The sequence below is a fragment of the Nerophis lumbriciformis genome, linkage group LG15 (genome assembly GCF_033978685.3).
Source record: "Nerophis lumbriciformis linkage group LG15, RoL_Nlum_v2.1, whole genome shotgun sequence".
Lineage (NCBI taxonomy): Eukaryota > Metazoa > Chordata > Actinopteri > Syngnathiformes > Syngnathidae > Nerophis > Nerophis lumbriciformis.
Window position 1 is genome coordinate 4,601,849 of NC_084562.2, and position 23,923 is coordinate 4,625,771.

Genomic DNA, 23,923 nt, shown 5'->3' on the forward strand with positions numbered 1-23,923 from the left:
AACCCTAACCAAATAACTCTAAATTAAGTCTTTATTACTTAGAATATGTTCCCCTAGTGTCCAAATAACTCTAAATTAAGTCTTTGTTACTCAGAATATGTCCCCCTGGTGTCCAAATAACTCTAAATTATGTCTTTGTTACTTAGAATATGTTCCCCTAGTGTCCAAAAAAACTCTAATCTAAGTCTTTGTTACTTAGAATATGTTCCCCTAGTGTCCAAAAAACTCTAAATTGAGTTTTTCTTACTTAGACTATGTTCCCCTAGTGTCCAAAAAACTCTAAATTGAGTTTTTGTTACTTAGAATATGTTCCCCTAGTGTCCAAATAACTCTAAATTAAGTCTTTGTTACTTAGAATATGTTCCCCTGGTGTCCAAATAACTCTGAATTAAGTCTTTGTTACTTAGAATATTTTCCCCTAGTGTCCAAATAACTCTAAATTAAGTCTTTGTTACTTAGAATATGTTCCCCTAGTGTCCAAATAACTCTAAATTAAGTCTTTGTTACTTAGAATTTGTTCCCCTAGTGTCCAAAAAACTCTAAATTGAGTCTTTGTTACTTAGACTATGTTCCCCTAGTGTCCATAAAACTCAAAATTAAGTCTGTTACTTAGAATATGTTCCCCTAGTGTCCAAATAACTCTAAATTAAGTCTTTGTTACTTAGAATATGTTCCCCTAGTGTCCAAATAACTCTAAATTTAGTCTTTGTTACTTAGACTATGTTCCCCTAGTGTCCAAATAACTCTAAATTAAGTCTTTGTTATTTAGAATATGTTCCCCTGGTGTCCAAATAACTCTAAATTGAGTCTTTGTTACTTAGAATATGTTCCCCTAGTGTCCAAATAACTCTAAATTAAGTCTTTGTTACTCAGAATATGTCCCCCTGGTGTCCAAATAACTCTAAATTATGTCTTTGTTACTTAGAATATGTTCCCCTGGTGTCCAAATAACTCTACATTATGTCTTTGTTACTTAGAATATGTTCCCCTAGTGTCCAAAAAACTCTAATCTAAGTCTTTGTTACTTAGAATATGTTCCCCTAGTGTCCAAAAAACTCTAAATTGAGTTTTTCTTACTTAGACTATGTTCCCCTAGTGTCCAAAAAACTCTAAATTGAGTTTTTGTTACTTAGAATATGTTCCCCTAGTGTCCAAATAACTCTAAATTAAGTCTTTGTTACTTAGAATATGTTCCCCTGGTGTCCAAATAACTCTGAATTAAGTCTTTGTTACTTAGAATATGTTCCCCTAGTGTCCAAATAACTCTAAATTAAGTCTTTGTTACTTAGAATATGTTCCCCTAGTGTCCAAATAACTCTAAATTAAGTCTTTGTTACTTAGAATTTGTTCCCCTAGTGTCCAAAAAACTCTAAATTGAGTCTTTGTTACTTAGACTATGTTCCCCTAGTGTCCATAAAACTCAAAATTAAGTCTGTTACTTAGAATATGTTCCCCTAGTGTCCAAATAACTCTAAATTAAGTCTTTGTTACTTAGAATATGTTCCCCTAGTGTCCAAATAACTCTAAATTGAGTCTTTGTTACTTAGACTATGTTCCCCTAGTGTCTAAATAACTCTAAATTAAGTCTTTGTTATTTAGAATATGTTCCCCTAGTGTCCAAAAAACTCTAAATTAAGTCTTTGTTACTTAGAATATGTTCCCCTAGTGTCCAAAAAACTCTAAATTAAGTCTTTGTTACTTAGAATATGTTCCCCGAGTGTCCAAATACCTCTAAATTAAGTCTTTGTTACTTAGAATATGTTCCCCTAGTGTCCAAATAACTCTAAATTAAGTCGTTGTTACTTAGAATATGTTCCCCTAGTGTCCAAAAAACTCTAAATTAAGTCTTTGTTACTTAGAATATGTTCATCGAGTGTCCAAATAACTCTAAATTAAGTCTTTGTTATTTAGAATATGTTCCCCTGGTGTCCAAATCACTCTAAATTGAGTCTTTGTTACTTAGAATATGTTCCCCTAGTGTCCAAATAACTCTAAATTAAGTCTTTGTTACTTAGAATATGTTCCCTTAGTGTCCAAATAACTCTAAATTAAGTCTTTGTTACTTAGAATATGTCCCCCTAGTGTCCAAATAACTCTAAATTAAGTCTTTGTTACATAGAATATGTTCCCCTAGTGTCCAAATAACTCTAAATTAAGTCTTTGTTACTTAGACTATGTTCACCAGGTGTCCAAAAAACTCTAAATTAAGTCTTTGTTATTTAGACTATGTTCACCTAGTGTCCAAAAAACTCTAAATTAAGTCTTTGTTACTTAGAATATGTTCACCTAGTGTCCAAAAAACTCTAAATGAAGTCTTTGTTACTTAGAATATGTTCCCCTAGTGTCCAAAAACTCTAAATTTAGTCTTTGTTACTTAGAATATGTTCCCCTAGTGTCCAAAAAACTCTAAATTAAGTCTTTGTTACTTAGAATATGTTCCCCTAGTGTCCAAATAACTCTAAATTAAGTATTTGTAACTTAGAATATGTTCCCCTAGTGTCCAAATAACTCTAAATTTAGTCTTTGTTACTTAGAATATGTTCCCCGAGTGTCCAAATACCTCTAAATTAAGTCTTTGTTACTTAGAATATGTTCCCCTAGTGTCCAAATAACTCTAAATTAAGTCGTTGTTACTTAGAATATGTTCCCCTAGTGTCCAAAAAACTCTAAATTAAGTCTTTGTAACTTAGAATATGTTCCCCTAGTGTCCAAATAACTCTAAATTAAGTCTTTGTTACTTAGACTATGTTCCCCTAGTGTCCAAATAACTCTAAATTAAGTCTTTGTTACTTAGACTATGTTCCCCTAGTGTCCAAAAAACTCGAAATTTAGTATTTGTTACTTAGAATATGTTCCCCATACTAAAGTATAACTTTGTCTTGAATTTGAAAAAAAAAACATTTAATTTTTCACTAAAGAAGGGTTTGGTGAATGCGCATTTGAAACTGGTGGGGTTTGGTACCTCCAACAAGGTTAAGAACCACTGCACTAGATTGTGTATTAGATGACAAATAAGAGTCAATTAAATATAAAACGTGTCTCACTCAGTATAAGTATAGACTTCTCCATCTCCCCGCAGCCTCGACACTGCTTTTTTTTTTATTACAACAAAATAGCTGCGAGTCAAAGAAATAAATCACTGCATTATGAAGTAGATCATTTCTTCTATCTATTATTCATATCCACCCATGGAAAACGTGTGGTACTTTACTGGAAGGTCGGAGAACAGAAGCGAAAGCATCTGGGTAACATGTTCCATGTCAGGCAGTGAGGTGAAATAGATACTGAAGCTTTTTATAGCCTGCATCTTCCATATTCTATATGGACAAGGACTTACATGTCGTCTCAGTGGAAAACACAACCAAATGTAGAACACAACATGTTATATTTGCTGTGCTGTTGGTATGTTATGTCCTTATAAGTGATGGGAACATGGATGAAAAAGAAGGGAGGCTGACTTCAAACACAATCTGGCAGCTTCTCTGCAGCCTGTGTTTGAAAGTGTCCTCGCTCTAGGAGCGTCCTAAAAGATAAAACTGTGAAGTCTGATTACTCTCGCTCCAAAATGGCTCATCTTCAGTGGCGCCTGCCAAATATACCGGTCTGCAGAATTCACATCAAAATGTGAAATGTTTTGCACACCGGAGGGGAGGACAGAGGAGTGAAAATAGAGTCTATGTCAGAGCACATTCCAGCTACAGACATTGCGAGACAAATGAACTCATTTTTCTATTTCAGCCCTAAAAATGCTAAACGATGCATAAAAGAGGTGAGATGGTATATGCTCAACCATAACAGTTATCGGATCTGAATAATGGGACTTTTGTATGCAGGAAGCTCACAGGAATAATGCAACAATGGGGGATTTTGGACCAATGTTACCTCTAATTTTTCATGTGTGTGAGCAAACGCAAAAACTCCCTGAGCATTCAGTGGAGCCCATGTGAGCAACATCAGACGTGCACACTGTGGCTACACCAGCAGCACACCAGTCCCAAACCTGACTAAATAACAAGTTCAATCTCCATCCATCCATCCATTTTCTACCGCTTGTCCCTTTCGGGGTCGCGGGGGGTGCTGGAGCCTATCTCAGCTGCATTCGGGCGGAAGGCGGCGTACACCCTGGACAAGTCCCCACCTCATCGCAGGGCCAACACAGATAGACAGACAACATTCTCTTATTATTATAATCAAATGACAGCAGTCATTTCCATTTCTAATATAAGTGTTTAGGCCCACTAACAATGACAATAACAAAAAATATTGTTTTTCATGAACTGTGTACTTGTATTGTTTGTCTGGGTGGAGGTCCTGCTTTGGAAATAATTTGTACCCCTTTCAGACATTGCATTTAGTTCCCATTAAAACATTCACATGGTGCACAATGAGATGTAAGCAGGGGATCATGTGTACATTCCTGCAACTTCCTGTTTGTAAAAAATATATTTTTATTAGTATTTATTTAATATACTAATAGCATTTCATGATTAATATTTATAAATTAAGATTTCTAATAAATGACACTAGAATAAGCACACATTTGATTGGTAAATCATAGTGTAACGACCTGGAATGACACCTTATGTGTAGTGTTGGAGTTGTCCGACTATTTGTGTGGCTGTAAACGCATCACTGGCTAAGTGCCATATGTGCATGTGTTGGCGCAAGTGAGAAAGAGCGAGCGGCTGCTGTTGATATAACAAAGTTGCTTTTGGTCTGGTTTGTACTGCAGAAAATGACCAGTTTTGCTAGATATCATTTTTTTTTACTAATGTTTTGGTGATGTGTTTATGGCAAACAATAAAGAGTTTTGCTCAGTAAAGTGATCGATGGAATTCATGTCCTCAAAGCGTCTCGACAGACGTTACAATATTTGAACAATGATGACGAAAACTGTTTTCTCTGTCGTGTCCGTGTCGTGTCGAAAATTGTTATGCGCTTATTTTTTTTATTTGATTTTGTGCGTGGCATAGATTTGCCGTGCGCAAAGGATGCTTGAGCAGTGCGCAATTGCACAGGTGCGCACCTTAGAGGGAACATTGTTTTGGACTATGACCATCCACTTTGCTGCGTACAGTCATGAAGGGGCATATACTCAGGCTATAATACTACACTGTCACATGACATACAGTATATTCTACTGCGTATTCTGTTAAGAATGAATTCTTGTGCTTCATTTCAGTTCAGTCTGTTGATTTCTTGGATAAATAACATTGACATTGTCAGTGCAATTCAGACATACACGTAGCATTTGGACATTGACTGGACTGGGCTAGATCATTTCTGATTTTTTAAATTGCCCCTAGTGGGTGAATGTGAGTGTGAATGTTGTCTGCCTATCTGTGTTGGCCCTGTGATGAGGTGGCGACTTGTCCAGGTTGTACCCCGCCTACCGCCCGAATGCAGCTGAGATCGGCTCCAGCACCTCCCGCGACCCCGAAAAGACAAGTGGTAAAAAATGGATGGATGGATGGATTTGTACCTTCATGCTACATAGCTTTCCTTATGCACTTCCCTGCTGCACTATTTTAGTTTAGTCATTAAATACTTTTTTTACTCGCACTTAGCCTGCCGTCTCTGCATCCTGCACACAACCGTGACACAAAACGTGTCAAAATTACATGATTAATCAATGTTTATATATCATTATTCATTGATCAATGATTAATCAGTTGCTCTAAAGGGGTCATATTATGATTTTTTTCCACATTTAAAACACTTCCTTGTGTTTTCCATAACAGGTAATGGTGGTTATTTGGTCAAACTTTTGCATAGATTGAGTTTAACAGACTGCCTTTTATAGGCCATTTTGTGAGCGGTCTTATTTACGTGCCTCCACTTGGACTGTACCTTCTCCCCGCCATCTTTGTTGTAGCTTTTAGCACTTCCATACAGAGTCTACTGACAGACATATGTTGCAACTATAGGCGAATTTGTAAGGATGTCCGATAATATCGGACTGCCGATATTATCGGCCGATAAATGCTTTAAAATGTAAGATCGGAAATTATCGGTATCGGTTTCAAAATTATCGGTATCGGTTTCAAAAAGTAAAATTTATGACTTTTTAAAACGCCGCTGTGTACGCGGATGTAGGCAGGAGTACAGAGCGCCAATAACCTTAACGGCACTTCCTTTGCGGCCTAGTCACGTAATATCTACGGCTTTTCACACACACAAGTGAATGCAAGTCATACTTGGTCAACAGCCATACAGGTCACACTGAGGGTGGCCGTATAAACAACTTTAACACTGTTACAAATATGCGCCACACTGTGAACCCACACCAAACAAGAATGACAAACACATTTCGGGAGAACATCCGCACCGTAACACAACATAAACACAACAGAACAAATACCCAGAACCCCTTGCAGCACTACCTCTTTTGGGACGCTGCAATATACACCCCCCGCTACACCCCCCCCGCCCCCCCCAAACCTCAACCCCCCCCCCCCCCCTCAACCCCACCCACCTCAACCTCCTCATGCTCTCTCAGGGAAAGCATGTCCCAAATTCCAAGCTGCTGTTTTGAGTCATGTTAAAAAAAATTATGCATTTTGTGACTTCAATAATAAATATGGCAGTGCCATGTTGGCATTTTTTTCCATAACTTGAGTTGATTTATTTTGGAAAACCTTGTTTAATGCATACAGCGGGGCATCACAACAAAATTAGGCATAATAAAGTGTTAATTCCACGACTGTATATATCGGTATCGGTTGATATGGGAATCGGTAATTAAGAGTTGGACAATATCGGAATATCGGATATCGGCAAAGAAGCCATTAGCGGACATCTCTACTAATTTGTATTAGAAATGGCAACTGCGGAGAATGCATGTGCATGTACGAGCCAGTCTGCCCCACAACAGACATTGCGAGGCAAATTAACACATTTTTCAATTTCAGCCCTAAAAATGCTAAACGATGCATAAAAGAGGGGAGACGGTATATGCTCAACCATAACAGTTATCGGATCTGAATAATGGGACTCTTGTATGCATGAAGCTCACAGGAATGATGCAACAATGGGAGATTTTGGACTATGACCATCCACCTTGCTGCATACAGTCATGAAGGGGCATATACTGGGGCTATAATACTACACTGTCACATGACGCATATTCTACTGCTTATTCTGTTAATCTCTAATGCTGACAACATTGACACTTATTTCATAGTTCTAGACCTAAAACTGATGTCTAAATGTAAATTTAATAGACACAGTAGTGATTTCAATGCACACATCGTTCTTCCGGATGGCTAACAATCAAATGTTGTTAGTTGTTGTGAGAGAAACCCGGTTAATACTGCCATGCATTTATTTTGTAGCTTATTTTGCACTAAACAGGAAGTCACTGTGTGAATGTTTTAATTCTGTGTAACTGACAGTGTTGGGTTAGTTACTGAAAACCAGTAACTAGTTACAGTTACTTGTTACTTTATTTCAAAAGTAACTCAGTTACTAACTCAGTTACTTACACCGAAAAGTAATGTGTTACTGTAAAAAGTAACTATTTAGTTACTTCTTTTTTTTTTTTTACTTGACATGCATTTGCATCACTGAACTCAGGAAGCAATGTGGTCTACATACAACACACAAAGACAAAGATATGTTTCAAAGGGCCAATTTATTTCAGGCCAGAACAAATTGACAAAACTATTTTAAATAGCTGCAACATAGTGGCACTTTAACTTTAAGTAGATAGGATCTTTGATCCAAGACACAACCTACATTTAACTAAAATATTATTTTGTTTGTGCTCGACAAAAGAAAAGTATTGAGAATGTCTCCATGTTAAGAAACTCGACTTCTGGCTTTGCCATGATGTCTTGTTAGTTGTTATGAGAGTAGCGTATGTGTGTGTGTGTGACCCTTCAAGATATGACAGCATGTGAGGTGAGTGACATCAGTGAGTGAGTGGGCGAGAGAGGTGAGGGAACGGCGACAGTGAGTGCGTGCAGGTGCTCTAGCTTGGTGGATGGCTGCGTCCAATAAAGTCACAAAGTTGCAACAAACCGCCGGTCTCGTCATTCACCCTCAGCTGTAAAGACCCACTTCCGGGTAAAGTGAAGTTTGTTAGCCCCGAAGTACATAGGCCCTGGAGGAATGTCTCCCCTGCACCCCTCAACTACGGTCTGGGAGCCGCCCGCCCCCACCCACAGAAAGCACGCCTCTTCTTTTCCTTGTGACACAGAAGGACGACTTCGCAGCGCTCCAATAAAACACACTCAGATCTTCTGTTTCTAGCCGATACTACATAAAAAAATAACGTAAAATAACGCAGTAACGCATCATGTAGTAACGGTAATTGAGTTACTGAATATAAAAAATAACACGTTAGATTACTAGTTACCGCCGAAACTAACGTTACTTTGTAACGCGTTAGTCCCGACACTGGTAACTGATAGTATATATTTGTACCATGAATTGATTTACGTGGACCCCGACTTAAACAAGTTGAAAAACGTATTCGGGTGTTACCACTTAGTGGTCAATTGTACGGAATGTGTACTGAACTGTACAATCTACTAATAAAACTTTCAATCAATCAAAAAAGACCGTAATTATGTCACTGTCGTCGTTTCACGCTGCTTAGTGATAATGATAACACTGTCATGATCCGTTGCATCCAAACGTGTCCTATTTGTGTTTTGAGTATCGTTCTTCCCTATGTTCCTTTTGTGTACATTTCCGTTGCGAGGAGCCTTCGAGCCGGGAGATTATTGTTTCCACCTGTCACTTTGTGATACCCGTGTCACAGCTCACTCACTTTTGTTCGCTTCAGATCATTCGGATTTTGCCCTCAAAGCCTTCTTGTTTTCAGAGACTCCTACCCACTTGTAAGTGATGTGTGTGTGTGTTGACTCACATGCACCTGGGATCATATTACTAGCAATGTCCCCACGGCACGCCATCATGTCCATGAAAGAAGAAAAAAGTAATTTTCAAATTCAAAGTAATTTTAATTCATTAGTATCACAGTATTTTATCAGCACCAGTTAATGTTGTCCTGATACCAATATTTTGGTACCAGTACCAAAATGTATTTCGATACTTTTTGGTACTTTTCTAAATAAAGGGGACCACAAAAAATTGCATTATTGGCTTTATTTTAACAAAAAATCTTAAGGTACATTAAACATATGTTTCTTATTGCAAGTTAGTACTTAAATAAAATAGTGAACACACAAGACAACTTGTCTTTTAGTAGTAAGTAAGCAAACAAAGGCTCCTAATTTAGCTGCTGACATATGCAGTAACATATTGTGTCATTTTCCATTCTATTATTTTGTCAAAATTATTAAGGACAAGTGGAATAAAATTAATTATTAATCTACTTGTTCATTTACTGTTAATATCTGCTTACTTTCTCTTTTAATATGTTGTATCTACACTTCTGTTAAAATGTAATCATTTATTCTTCTGTTGTGTGGATGCTTTACATTAGTTTCAGATGTTACCACAAATTTGGGTATCAATCCGATACCAAGTCGTTACAGGATCATACTCATCATATAAGTCTTCATGTGTCCAGGGACATATTTCCTGAGTTTATAAACATAAAACACATTTTTTTTAAAAGTAAAAAGATTTTGTGATGATAAAAAATATGGATGTAATCATAGTAGTATCGACTAGATATGCTCCTGTACTTGGTATCATTACAGTGGATGTTAGGTGTAGATCCACCAATGGCGGTTGTTTACATTTTGACGCCAGTGAGCTACGGTGTGTAGTGAAACATATTTAACTATTCCTCGTCCTGCAGGGATGATACTTGTAATAAACGTACTTTATTTGTCGCCATGGAGGCGAGGATTCGTGATTTAGAAGCCGACTGCGGCTGGACTTTAGCCGCTAGCTAGCTAGCCATGTCTTAAAGCACCGCTTCCTGTGGCCGTTTCATTGTTATAACTTCACATTTATCGTTAGTTTTTAAGCCAAAATACATCCGTTCTCCCTTTTCTGTCTACACACCTTGTCTGCTTGTAAGTACTCTGTGATTGTGGGTGTGTGGGGGGGGGGGGGGGGGCGATACTTTTTAGAGGTGGTATAGTACCGAACATGATTCATTAGTATCGCCGTACTACACCAATACCGGTATACCGTACAACCCTAGTACAGGTATACCGTAAAATTCTAGTGTGTGTGTGTGTGTGTGTGTGTGTGTGTGTGTACATCTGTGAGTGCTCATCATCATTTCGGGTGGCAGGGCTGTGTTATCTCGGAGCCTGTCCCTGGCTTGTCACGCCGCACCTTTCCTCCACACGTCGTACAAGTTCTTCTGTTCACCTTCAACCTTCCTCCTCATCACTTATGCATTAACTTGTGCCGACTGCAAATGCTGCCTCTTAAACGTGGTCATAACAAGGCTGACTCTCACACTGACGATCACACACACACACACACACACACACACACACACACATACACACACACACGTGCACAAGTAAGAAGGTAAAGCAGCAACACACTCTCCGCCTTATGATTGGTTTGTGTGCAAACTTAGGGATTTTTACTCAAGTAGATGGTAAAGAGTGATATTAATCATACAGAAAATACATTTATAAACAGAGTTTAATGGACAAATTCCAATATATGTTTTTATGGCTTTATTATTTGATTTTTTTCCCATTGTGACCGCACGTCCCCGCACCAAACTTGTCTCAAATGTTTGTTTCGTGCTGGTTTGTGCTGTCAAAAAACATTTGTGCTATTATGGTTTTAATACTTCTACCTTTTTATCACTCATACGCAGCCCAATTCTGATACTCTTTACTTTTTACTAAAATGTTTGATATTAGCGAAAACAATTTTTGATTTTGCATACTGGTTATCATTTGGAATGGGGACCAAGTTTTTGATCATCACTTGTGGGGACCACCCTTTCTACAGGTTGTGGAGGCATAAACATTTTTTGGTAAAATGGCCACTGCCCAGTTAGCTCATACATGTCTTTAAAGGCCTACTGAAATGCGATTTTCTTATTTAAACGGGGATAGCAGGTCCATTCTATGTGTCATACTTGATCATTTCGCGATATTGCCATATTTTTGCTGAAAGGATTTAGTAGAGAACATCGACAATAAAGTTCACAACTTTTGGTCGCTAATAAAAAAGCCTTGCCTGTACCGGAAGTAGCAGACGGGTAGCGTGACGTCACAGGTTGTGGAGCTCCTCACATCTGCACTTTGTTTACAATCATGGCCACCAGCAGCGAGAGCGATTCGGACCGAGAAAGCAACGATTTCCCCATTAATTTGAGCGAGGATGAAAGATTTGTGGATGAGGAAAGTGAGAGTGAAGGACTAGAGGGCAGTGGGAGCGATTCAGATAGGGAAGATGCTGTGAGAGGCGGGTGGGACCTGATATTCAGCTGGGAATGACTAAAACAGTAAATAAACACAAGACATATATATACTCTATTAGCCACAACACAACCAGGCTTATATTTAATATGCCACAAATTAATCCCGCATAACAAACACCTCCACCCTCCCGTCCATATAACCCGCCAATACAACTCAAACACCTGCACAACACACTCAATCCCACAGCCCAAAGTACCGTTCACCTCTCCAAAGTTCATACAGCACATATATTTCCCCAAAGTCCCCAAAGTTATGTATGTGACATGCACATAGCGGCACGCACGTACGGGCAAGCGATCAAATGTTTGGAAGCCGCAGCTGCATGCGTACTCACGGTACCGCGTCTGCACATCCAACTCAAAGTCCTCCTGGTAAGAGTCTCTGTTGTCCCAGTTATCCACAGGCAAATAGTAAAGCTTGACTGTCATCTTCCGGGAATGTAAACAATGAAACACCGGCTGTGTTTGTGTTGCTGCAGTCGGCCGCAATACACCGCTTCCCACCTACAGCTTTCTTCTTTGCTGTCTCCATTGTTCATTGAACAAATTGCAAAAGATTCACCAACACAGATGTCCAGAATACTGTGGAATTTTGCGATGAAAACAGACGACTTAATAGCTGGCCACCATGCTGTCCCAAAATGTCCTCCACAATCCGTGACGTCACGCGCTGACGTCATCATACCGAGACGTTTTCAGCAGGATATTTCGCGCAAAATTTAAAATGGCACTTTAGTAAGCTAACCCGGCCGTATTGGCATGTGTTGCAATGTTAAGATTTCATCATTGATATATAAACTATCAGACTGCGTGGTCGGTAGTAGTGGGTTTCAGTAGGCCTTTAAATCTCTGGATTGATGAAGTAATGTGCTGATCATTCTTATTGGGGACCCAGGGGAAAATAAGTTAATATGGTTCATAGGGATCAAATTTAAATAATTTTGCTTAATTCACTCAAATGTGTACGTGACTACTGAGGACCATTAAAAAAAAAAAAAGTTCAAATTAAATATGACGTGATCCTCAGAATACAGCACTACAGCTGTCGTCTTATAGGAAGTTTCACCACTTAAATGTTAAAGCAAATCCTGCATCTTCTGTGACATTACTGAAAACTGCTATTTAGCAGTAAAGAAGTTGTCTGCAACTCCAACTACCATATATAGAAGGATATCGAATGGATCTGACTATCATTTAAAAAGGTTTTCCTTTTATGTCCCCATACCGTCAGAGGTCCCCTAAAGGTGACTGTGTAAACAGAGCGATGTCCCCGTTAAGTAAGCATTGCCAGAACACACACACACACACACACACACACACACACACACACACAAACGAATGTCTACATGAAGAGGAAGGATGGGGGTGGATGAGGAAACGTCACATTGTGAATGTTTATTAAAGGAGGCATCTAGTAAAGAGAGTCGTAGTGGTGGAGAGACACTGAATGACGTGCAGGACTACTTGGATTTAAGAGTATCTGTCCCATAGTGTCCGTTGTGGTCCAGGATCACCACAGACAGCAGGCCTGCATTAGCAGCAGTTTGGCTTGTTTTTTTTTGGGCCATAAACCCACTGGTGGCTTTCCCAAAAACAGCCCTGAGGATGCACGCATGAACTGACTGTGGTGGAGAGAGTGGAGCTCAATGGACAATCCCAGACTTAGTAAGGCTTTTTAGCGCCAAGCGGCTTATCCAATCATATATCAGATTAATACTTTTCATGAGAGTAAACCAGTCATAGAGAGAGAGAGAGGCATATGGAATGTGTTAAAATGTGCTCATCTGGAAGCCGAAGAAACATTGCATAACCAAAGGTCATTGTGTGGTGTGTGTACAGATAGAAAAGCAGTAGAGTGAAGACAAAAATACATTAACATTTATTGGACGCGGCCTGTTGAAGCTGCAAAAATCACAGCTTAGCCTTTGTGCTGTACGGTAAAACATATTTACTGTAGGAACTAGAAGTGAGCAGGTCCATCCAAATATCGATATCAAGGGTGGTATCAGCCTTGGATTGAGAGCGTGATACAATCAATTTTCTTTTAATTGTCTCGGGTAAAGGCTGGATTTGATGACGACACGGCAAATTATTTGAATGAGAGCCAAAAGTATTTACCGTATTTTTCGGACTATAAGTCGCAGTTTTTTTTCATAGTTTGGCCGGGGGTGCGACTTATACTCAGGAGCGACTTATGTGTGAAATTATTAACACATTACCGTAAAATATCAAATAATATTATTTAGCTCGTTCACGTAAGAGACTAGACGTATAATATTTCATGGGATTTAGCGATTAGGAGTGACAGATTGTTTGGTAAACGTATAGCATGTTCTATATGTTATAGTTATTTGAATGACTCTTACCATAATATGTTACGTTAACATACCAGGCACGTTCTCAGTTGGTTATTTATGCCTCATATAACGTACACTTATTCAGCCTGTTGTTCACTATTCTTTATTTATTTTAAATTGCCTTTCAAATGTCTATTCTTGGTGTTGAGTTTTGAGTTGAGTTTGAGTTTATTTCGAACATGCAAGCATACAACATGATGCATCTCAATTTCCAGTTTCTCTTTTCAACATGTTCGAAAAGGAGTAGGAAGAAGCAGAGCTTATTTAATCCTATCCCTTTTCTTTTATATAACAGTTGCCAAAACTTTAGTTCACTTCCTGTTCTCAATTTATTCACAATATACTCCATAAGTAATCACAATAAAAATAAATAAATAAATAATAATTGGTGAAGTAAGTTATATTTCATATGATGAGATAAGTAAGATTATTTTGAGAGTGAAAGAATGGTTGAATTAAATCAATTCAGAATGTTTATCATGGTTCTTCTTCTTTGTACTTTGTAAACACTTTAAGTTTGAAGAGTTTCTTGAAATGGATCATATTAGTACATTGTTTGATTGCTTTGCTTAATCCATTTCATAATTTAATTCCACATACTGATATACTGAAGGTCTTAAGTGCTGTACGTGCATACAAATGTTTTAAATTACATTTTTCTCTAAGATTATATTTCTCCTCTTTTTTTGAGAAGAATTGTTGTATATTCTTGGGTAGCAGGTTATAGTTTGCTTTGTGTATAATTTTAGCTGTTTGCAAATTCACTATGTCGTGGAATTTCAGTATCTTTGATTCAAAAAATAAAGGATTTGTATGTTCTCTATATCCAACATGATGTATTATTCTAACTGATCTTTTTTGTAACACCGTTAATGAATGAAGTGTACTTTTGTAGTTATTTCCCCATATTTCTACACAGTAACTCAGATATGGTAACACTAGTGAGCAGTAGAGAATATGAAGTTATTTTTTGTCTAGAACATCCATCCTGTTTTTGTCAAACCATCTTTTTAATTTGTTAATTTCTTCTGTTATTATTTGTATTATTTTCCGTGTGTTCTCTCCTGAACAAAACACTGTTGTATCATCCGCAAATAATACTAACTTTAAATCCTTTGTAACTTTACAAATGTCATTTATATAGAGATTGAATAATTTAGGTCCTAGTATTGATCCTTAGAACCTGGTGTTGGGTTTTATTAAATACATTTCTCCAAAAAATGAGACTTTTACTCCAGTGCGACTTATATATGTTTTTTCGCTTCTTTATTATGCATTTTCGGCCGGTGCTACTTATACTCCAGAGCGACTTACACTCCGAAAAATACGGTACTTATTTTGCACAATTGGCTTTATATTGCTCATATCATTCATTTTCTTTAATCTAACCAGGTAAAAATCTCATTGAGATTATAATATATTTTGCGAGAGATACATCGAACAAGAAAAAAACAGGAGAAGTCACACACTATAGCTACAAATGACCTACAACACGAACATAAAAACACGCAATAAGTATAACATACATTGTTTCAATAAAAAACTATTTTAAAACAAGTTACAAGCAAGTACAGTGCCCAATAGAAACTGCTTATTAATCTTTAAAATGACCTGAAATTTCCCCAAAGTGATCAGTTCAAGTAGTACAAAGAAGAAGAATCATGATAAACATTCTGAATTTATTGATAATCCTATTTATCTCACAATATGAAATACAATTTACTTCACTAATTTTTTTTTTTTAATTATTACTTTAGGAGTATATTGTGAATAAATTGTGAACAGCAAGTGAACAAACGTGTTAGCAACCCCTATGTAAAGGAAAAGGGGTAAGATTAAATAAGCTCTGCTTCTTCCTACTCCTTTTCGAACATGTTCAAAAGAGAAACTGGAAATTGTGAAGTATCATGTTGTAAATGTATGCATGTTCGAAATAAACTTAAACTCAACAATTTTTTGTAATAAAAGTATTATTTTGTTTTATATTGCTTTATTTATTGATTTCTAAATTGTCATATGAAAAAAAAAACGTTTACTTTAATTTTGTCCTGATTTTTTAAAATGTATTTTTGATTATCTTGAGCAAGAAATAAAATGCAAAATCAAAGAATTTTCCCATAATATTAAACATTTAAGTAAAAAGTAAAGAGTATCAGAATTGGGCTGCGTATAATAATAAAAATGTAAAAGTATTAAAACCATATTAGCACAAATGATTTTTGACAGCACAAACCAGCACGAAACAAACATTTGAGACAAGTTTGGTGCAGGGACGTGCGGTCACAATGGGAAAAAAATAAAATAATAAAACCATAAAAATATATATTGGAATTTGTCCATTAAACTCTGTTATAAATGTATTTTCTGTATGATTAATATCACTCTTTACCATCTACTTGAGTAAAAATCCCTAAATTTGCACACAAACCGATCATAAGGCGGAGCGTGTGTTGCTGCTTTACCTTCTTACTTGTGCACGTGCGCGTGTGTGTGTGTGTGTGTGTGTGTGTGTGTGTGTGTGTGTAAGAGAAAGAGGGCGTGGCTTACTGCTGGACTGCTTCCACAATGTCCCTAAAATAATGTTTGCAGATACATGTTTACACCATGAATTTCTATTTTTTACACTGTAGAATCTACAGCCTGTTTAATGTTTTTAATGTACCGGTAAGTGTGACATTATTATTCTTCATATTTGGACTCTAAAATAGAGAGAAGAGAAGATGGAAGCTCTGGTTTTCCAATGCCAACGCACTGAATATAGCTTTACTCCTTTGAAAGAAATGAAATGAAATTAAATAAATTATATTAATTGTTGAAAGAATGTGCCAATATGGAGGATTATACTGTATATCCAAGATGAAACACCTAAACTTAAGCGAGACTTTAAGACAAAATTAATATGATCATACAAAGTATGTTTTCATAGATACAGGATATATAGATAAACTATATTGTGATGTAAAGACAGAAAGGTAATACATGGGACCAAAATATATTTTATAAAGGCTTTATCCAATACTTTTTGGTCTCAATATTGGAGTACGTCATAGTATCATTATCATAAACTTTTTATGTGAATTACTAAAATAAAGTAAATTCCCCCTTCTTTTTCTTGTTAACTTAATGTGATTTTTTTTATTCATTAGAGCATAGGAATTTGAATTAAAGAAAAAGAAAAGAAAAAAACCTTGACAGCACAAACAAAAATGTCTTTGGCACAAATGAACATCAGTGGTATTTTAATATTGGCAATGACAATGGCAGCCAACCGTCAGAAAATGCTTCTCGATTCTGAATGCTGATTATGACGTCACAATCGGACACATTTACATAAAACCACCCTCAAACCCAATTTCCCCAGCCTGGACTTAGAATCTCTCTCATCCTTCTCATCATTTCCGACAGCCGTGAACCAGTGAGGTCGTTTCGTAGCTCATTTGCAGCCAATGTGAGTGTTTTTACTCTGCTAAAGAAAACTGGAAGAATTTGCAGCATATTGGTAACTAAGGTAATGTTAGGTTGCAGCTTGAAGGTTTGCCCTAAACCTATCTGGAACTACACATAACTTGGACTGAAATGCCATGAACTTAGCGTTAGATTCTGATAATCAGCACATAAACCTGCTACACCAGTGGTTCTCAAACTTTTTTTTTTTTTTTTTACCAAATACCACCTCAGAAAACACTTGTACCACCATAATGACCAACATTTAAAATACAGTAGCTTAGTAGGCCTAAATATTCATTAAAAACAGGGCAGAGGTTTTATTTAATAATTACATTGAATATGTTTGGCCAATGTGCCATTACACATAATGTGTACAGTAGCGTACCACTAGATGGAAGCCGCGTACCACAGTTTGAGAATCAGTTACACGGAAGCCATAGCTAGCATAGCCACAACACACAGAAATGCCATCAAATCACAAAGTTCATAAAAAAACTACCATTCAGTAGTATCCCGTTATATCTTAGTGTCTCCCCAGAATTCATGCTTTTTCAGGAGCTGTGCTCAGTCATCGTCATGGTAACACTAAGTCGACCCTCATTGGCATGCCCCTACAGTAAAATTCAATAGGATTCATATGGCTCCATTCATTGCAGTTTACCTGACACATGAAAAGTGACGAATTTGGGGCGTGCATGTGCCACTTAAGAAGCCAGATGGCAGTAGTGTTGAATATCTTAAAATGTGATTTGTGGCGATTACAACTTTGACCACAGCGTCAGTTGCTATGTAGAGTGGCACTTTCCATCATTTTCAACAGACTAATGATTAACTCGCCCTATCAGACATGTTAGTTTAATCTGTGAAGAAATGTGCATTATATGTCTTCTTTAAAAGACTAAAGCAGGGGTGTCCAACCTTTTTGACTGGGGGGGCCGCATTGGGCTAAAATAATTTGGCCAGGGGCCAAAAGCCCACTGCATGCAAAGTAACCATCCATCCATCCCATCCATTTTCTACCGCTTGTCCTTTATGAGGTTGCGGGAGGAGCTGGGGCCTATCCCAGCTGCACAAGGGCAAAATATATATATATATATATATATATATATATATATATATGTATGTGTGGGGAAAAAAAATCACAAGACTATTTCATCTCTACAGGCCTGTTTCATGAGGGGGGTACCCTCAATCGTCAGGAGATTTTATATATATATATATATATATATATATATATATATATATATATATATATATATATATATATATATATATATATATCTGCACAAGGGCAGAATATATATATATATATGTATATATATATATATATATATATATATTCCGCCCTTGTGCATATATATACACGTGTATCCCACAAGGGCAGAATATATATATATATATATATATATATATATATATATATATATATACATATATATATATATATATATATATATATATATATATATATATATATATTCCGCCCTTGTGCATATATATACACGTGTATCCCAGCTGCACAAGGGCGGAATACATATGTATATATATATATATATATATATATATATATATATATATATATATATATATATATATATATATATATATATATATACACACACACATATTTACATATATATATAAATATACACGTATATATGTGTGTGTGTGTGTGTGTGTCTGTGTGTGTGTGTGCTTGTGTTCGCGTGTGCATTACATATTATAATAATATAATGTTAAAACTTCCACTCCTACCTTGTTTATCTCTGTGAAAACCACTTTAAAGCTTTTAATCAATCAGAAATATCAAGCAGCTAAACGTGTGGAGAGAATGTTTGGCATTTTCCCATCCTGCCTTGCAATGGATTTAAATGAGTGTAATTTAGAATTTTCTATGGTGATGGGACTTTTTTTTTTTTTACAACATCCACAAAGTTCAGTCAGCAGGTTGTGTTATTTGTGGCCATGTGTATTAAATTGTTTATGCTGGTTGAATGTTTTTTTCAGCACCATGACTAGGAAAGATTGTTTTGATTGGGTCCTATAACCATATGCTGTGCCAAAGTTCAGTGAGCAGGTTGTGTTATGTGTGACCCATCCATCCCATCCATTTTCTACCGCTTATTCCCCTCTGGGGTCGCGGGGGGCGCTGGAGCCCATCTCAGCTACAATCGGGCGGAAGGCGGGGTACACCCATGTGTGCTAAATTTTTTATGATGGTTGAATATTATTTCTGCACCATGACGAGGAGAGGTTGTTTTGATTGGGTCCTATAAGTAAATGCCGTGCTAGTCATGACAAATAGCCACCTGTCAGATCCCAGTTTATTTCAATCTAATATGAAAGCATGGCCAGGTTGCTTATTGAAATTGAACTCGTGCAGTCGTCTTGTGGGCCAAACTGCAGATGCCCGCGGGCCAGAGTTTGGACAACCCCTCGGACTAAAGCATCATAAAAGCCCAATCATTTCATTGAGGGACTTTTATCTATATAGTGAGTCTCAGCAACTCCATACATTCTCGCACTTACATTGGCGTCAAGCAGATCCATGCTGTCTAGGCTCTTACTGCGGTGAATGCGGCCTTTTATCCGACGCAAGGAAGGTTTCCCCTGGCTCATGGGCAGGGAGAGGGTGGATGTGGCAGGCATGGCCATAGCACCCGCACCCCCGGTAGCACCTATAGGCCCATCTGAAGCGTCAGGAGCACCAGAGGGTGACGTCTCTCCATCTGACGGGGTTACCCTGCACACAGAACAGAAAAAAAGAAGGAATTATCATCATGTAAGATGGCCGTCGTCACAAGACAGAACTGGTCGTTCTCCACATTCCACATAAATGCCACCTCCTTCTCTGCAGACACTGAAACCTAAAGATGCTTGAAGGACGAAAGTGAGCCAACTTGATGCCTTTTTAAAGGACAGGCCCTACTGTTGTGTGGGGTGGGAGTCAAGCAAGTGTGAGTAATTGGGTTGAATGTCAGTGGGGCAGCCTACAGAAGGATACAAGGTATAGGGCAACCACTTGCCTTCTATTATTAGGCCATGAACATTAGTAGTATTTTGTGCAAGGACAATCCGATATTTTTGGGGAAATTAATCAATACTGGGCAAGACGGAGCAAGTTTGCATATTTCATTGGGATTGCACTGCGGAGGTTTTCTCTAGGTACCTTCTTCCACATGCTCTGTGTAATCATGTTTTGTTTTAGTCATGTTTAGTTATTGGACTCTTTAGTTTCTGGCTTTTCACTCCCTTGTCTTGTTTCCATGATTACCCATTAGTTTCACCTGTTTCACGTTTGGACTCATTGTGCACTCTTGTTTGTCACCATAGCAACCCATTAGTTTTCACCTGTCACGTCACGCACCTGTTTCACGTTTTGAGTCACGCACCTGTTTTCGTTAATCATGTCTGTAGTATTTAAGTTCATTGTTTTCAGTTTCTCTTTCTGGTGACATCCCGCATTCATACCCCTGTCACACTCTGTCTACCTCTGCGCACTTCATGCCTTGTCCAAGTAATTTTTTTCTATTAATGCCACAGTTAGTGTTTTTGTTTAATTGTTCACAGTTTTTAGCCCACGTGCAAGTCTTTTTGTTTCGTTAGTCAAGTTTGTACATCCGCCTTGAGCGCGCTTTTTGTTCCTTTGAGTGTTATAAATAAATATGTATTTACCTTCAGGCCATGACCAGTCCAGCTTTACTTGCATCTCGGGAAAACAAACACACCATAGTCCACGTCTTGACAGATTTAGTATATTTTGAACATGCCTTCAAGCAGGGACGGGTACCGAATTTGACACTGACCAAAGTCCGTCGGTACTATTGGGTACCGATTCAAGTAGAATAAAAGTGTGCGATATTACGATACCTTTGTCATGGCGTGGACTTTGGGGGGTTTGTTTTCCCGAGATGCAAGAAAGGTTGGATCGGACACGGCGTGAAGGTAAGGACTAGGGCTGCAACAACTAATCGATTAAATCGATTAAAATCGATTATAAAAATAGTTGGCGATTAATTTAGTCATCGATTTGTTGGATCTATGCTATGCGCATGCGCAGAAGCTACGTTTTAACCTTTATTTATAAACTGCAACATTTACAAACAGCTGAGAAACAATAATCAAAATATTAGGGGTGTAACGGTACGTGTATTTGTATCGAACCATTTCGGTACGGGGGTTTCGTTTCGGTGCGCAAGTGTACCGAACGAGTTTCCACACGGACATATTAAGTAGCGTACTGCACGTTGTGTAATCAATACTCAAAATGCCGGACATTTGAGGCATTTATGAAACTCCGCCCTGACAGCCTCGCAAAAGATGACATGTCCGGTGAAAAGAGGACGTATGGTCAGTCTATACGTAGCCCGCCAGCTGCTAGCATGCTAGCACAAGAGGACTAGCAGCGACCGAGGTGAAACCGGTCAAAAGTGTGCATTTTTGTAACATTTTCCTTGTTTTATTTGGCAAGTTGAAAGAACATGGCGCCAGTATGCTGTTTTTTTTTCAATAAAATACTGGAAAGGATAGAAATGTAGTTTGTCTCTTTTATCCGATTATTAATCGATCAATCAAAGTAATAATCGACAGATTAATCGATTATCAAATTAATCGTTAGTTGCAGCCCTAGTAAGGACATGATTTATTTTAACATTATACTACAAAAGGGGTTCAAACAAAAGGCGCGCTCAAGGCGGAGATAAACTTGGCTAAGAAAAAAAACTACCACAAAGGCAAAACTATGGACAATAAACAAAAACGTACTTGGAATGCAGGGAACTATGGCATGGATTTCAGGGGTATCATCAGGAAACATGGGTAGCAAGGGTAAGAGAAGCAATGTCGCCAGGACGACCGACTGAAAATGACAGGCTTAAATAGTAGTCTCTGATGAGCAACAGGTGCGCGAAAAGGCAGGTGAAAATCATAAGTAACCATGGTGACTAAACTCAGGAAGTGCATAACCAGGAACTAAAAGGAGTCCAAAACAAACCGATAACACAAAACATGATCCGACCACGGATCATGACAACCTTTTGTTGCACGTGGCGTCACGTCTGGTTGCAGACTCAGAAGTGGCTCAAGCAATTGGCCGGGAAACCAGCAGTCAAGCAGAACTAAGAGTAGACTACTGCCATGTAACGTCTTGGAACTGCATGCAAAGTCTACTATAAAATACAGTACAGTACTTACAACTGGGACACAATTGTGTAAGAAAACAAGATAACTGCACAGCACAGCTTAGTATTAAAGGTTCAATAATTTTTTTTAATTTTTTTTTTTTTAATTAACATTTATTAATACAAATTAACACACACATAAGTACTGAAAATTGGTACCAGTGAGTACCGGCATTGATTTCCCAATACCCGGAATTGGCACTGTATCAATTCACATGTGAAAGGTATCCATCCCTACATACTACATGCTACATTGAAGCATATATTTTGTGTACAGTTTCACTAATCAAGATGTTTGAATCCTACCCCATGTTTTTTGTAAACAATCTCTATTATCGTAGAGCTACTCCGTTTGTCCGCATATCATTCCGTGGAATCGAGTGTTCAAACAAAAACCCACGCATTGGTGACTCAGTCTGTCTTTTTAATTGTTTTTTTATGTAAGAAGTACATACAGTAAGTACCACTGCAAAATATAGCACAGTGGGGCCAAAAGAAGTAGAGATGTCCGATAATATCGACCAGCCGATATTATCGACCAATACATGCTTTAAAATGTAATATCGGAAATTATCGGTATCGTTTTTTTATTATCGGTATCGTTTTTTTTTTTGTTTTTTTTTGTTTTGTTTTTTTAATTAAATCAACATAAAAAACACAAGATACACTTACAATTAGTGCACCAACCCAATAAACCTCCCTTGCCCATTTACACTCATTCACACTCATTTACACAAAAGGGTTGTTTCTTTCTGTTATTAATATTCTGGTTCCTACATTATATATCAATATATATCAATACAGTCTGCAAGGGATACAGTCCGTAAGCACACATGATTGTGCGTGTTGCTGGTCTACTAATAGTACTAACCTTTAACAGTTAATTTTACTCATTTTCATTAATTACTAGTTTCTATGTAACTGTTTTTATATTGTTTTACTTTCTTTTTTATACAAGAAATGTTTTTTTAATTTATTTATCTTATTTTATTTTATTTTTATTTTTTTAAAAAGGACCTTATCTTCACCATACCTGGTTGTCCAAATTAGGCATAATAATGTGTTAATTCCACGACTGCATATATCGGTTGATATCGGTATCAGTAATTAAAGAGTTGGACAATATCGGAATATCGGATATCGGCAAAAAGCCATTATCGGACATCCCTAAAAAGAAGTTGTGAGTGCATGCCAGTCACTTCGATAATGATGGTGAGAAACAATTTGTAGCAATGAAGCAGGGCAACGTTAATGTATTCTTCATTTAGAATACGTCCCAGACAAGCGAGACACCGTTGAGAACCAAAAACAGTTTGTAAAATGTCAATTAATAAAGGATAGGGAGATTTATGTGAAATCTATTAGCAAACTTAATCACCTTACCATACTGACCTAATGCCATAATATTGGTAATGGCAGTTACAGATGTGTATTCCATTGTGGTCTTGTGCAGTGATTCTCAAACTATGGTAAGCGCTCATTCTAGTGTTATGCCAAAGAATCACTTAATTAAGTGATTAGTGTTATATTTTTCTATATTAAAACAAAGTGTTACTGTTCAA

The 23,923-nt window shown here is 37.4% G+C and overlaps 1 protein-coding gene across 18 annotated transcripts in view; it reads right to left on the bottom strand.

Annotated features, from left to right (window-relative positions):
• LOC133615995 (tight junction protein 1-like) overlaps positions 1 to 23,923 on the bottom strand; it is a 304,853-nt gene that overhangs the window by 201,255 nt on the left and 79,675 nt on the right. For all 18 annotated transcript variants that reach the window (XM_061974970.2, XM_061974971.2, XM_072914763.1 and 15 more), the window contains exon 2: positions 19,711 to 19,924. In XM_061974970.2, the coding sequence (XP_061830954.1) occupies positions 19,711 to 19,924 (214 nt within the window). The remainder of the gene's footprint in view (positions 1 to 19,710; positions 19,925 to 23,923) is intronic.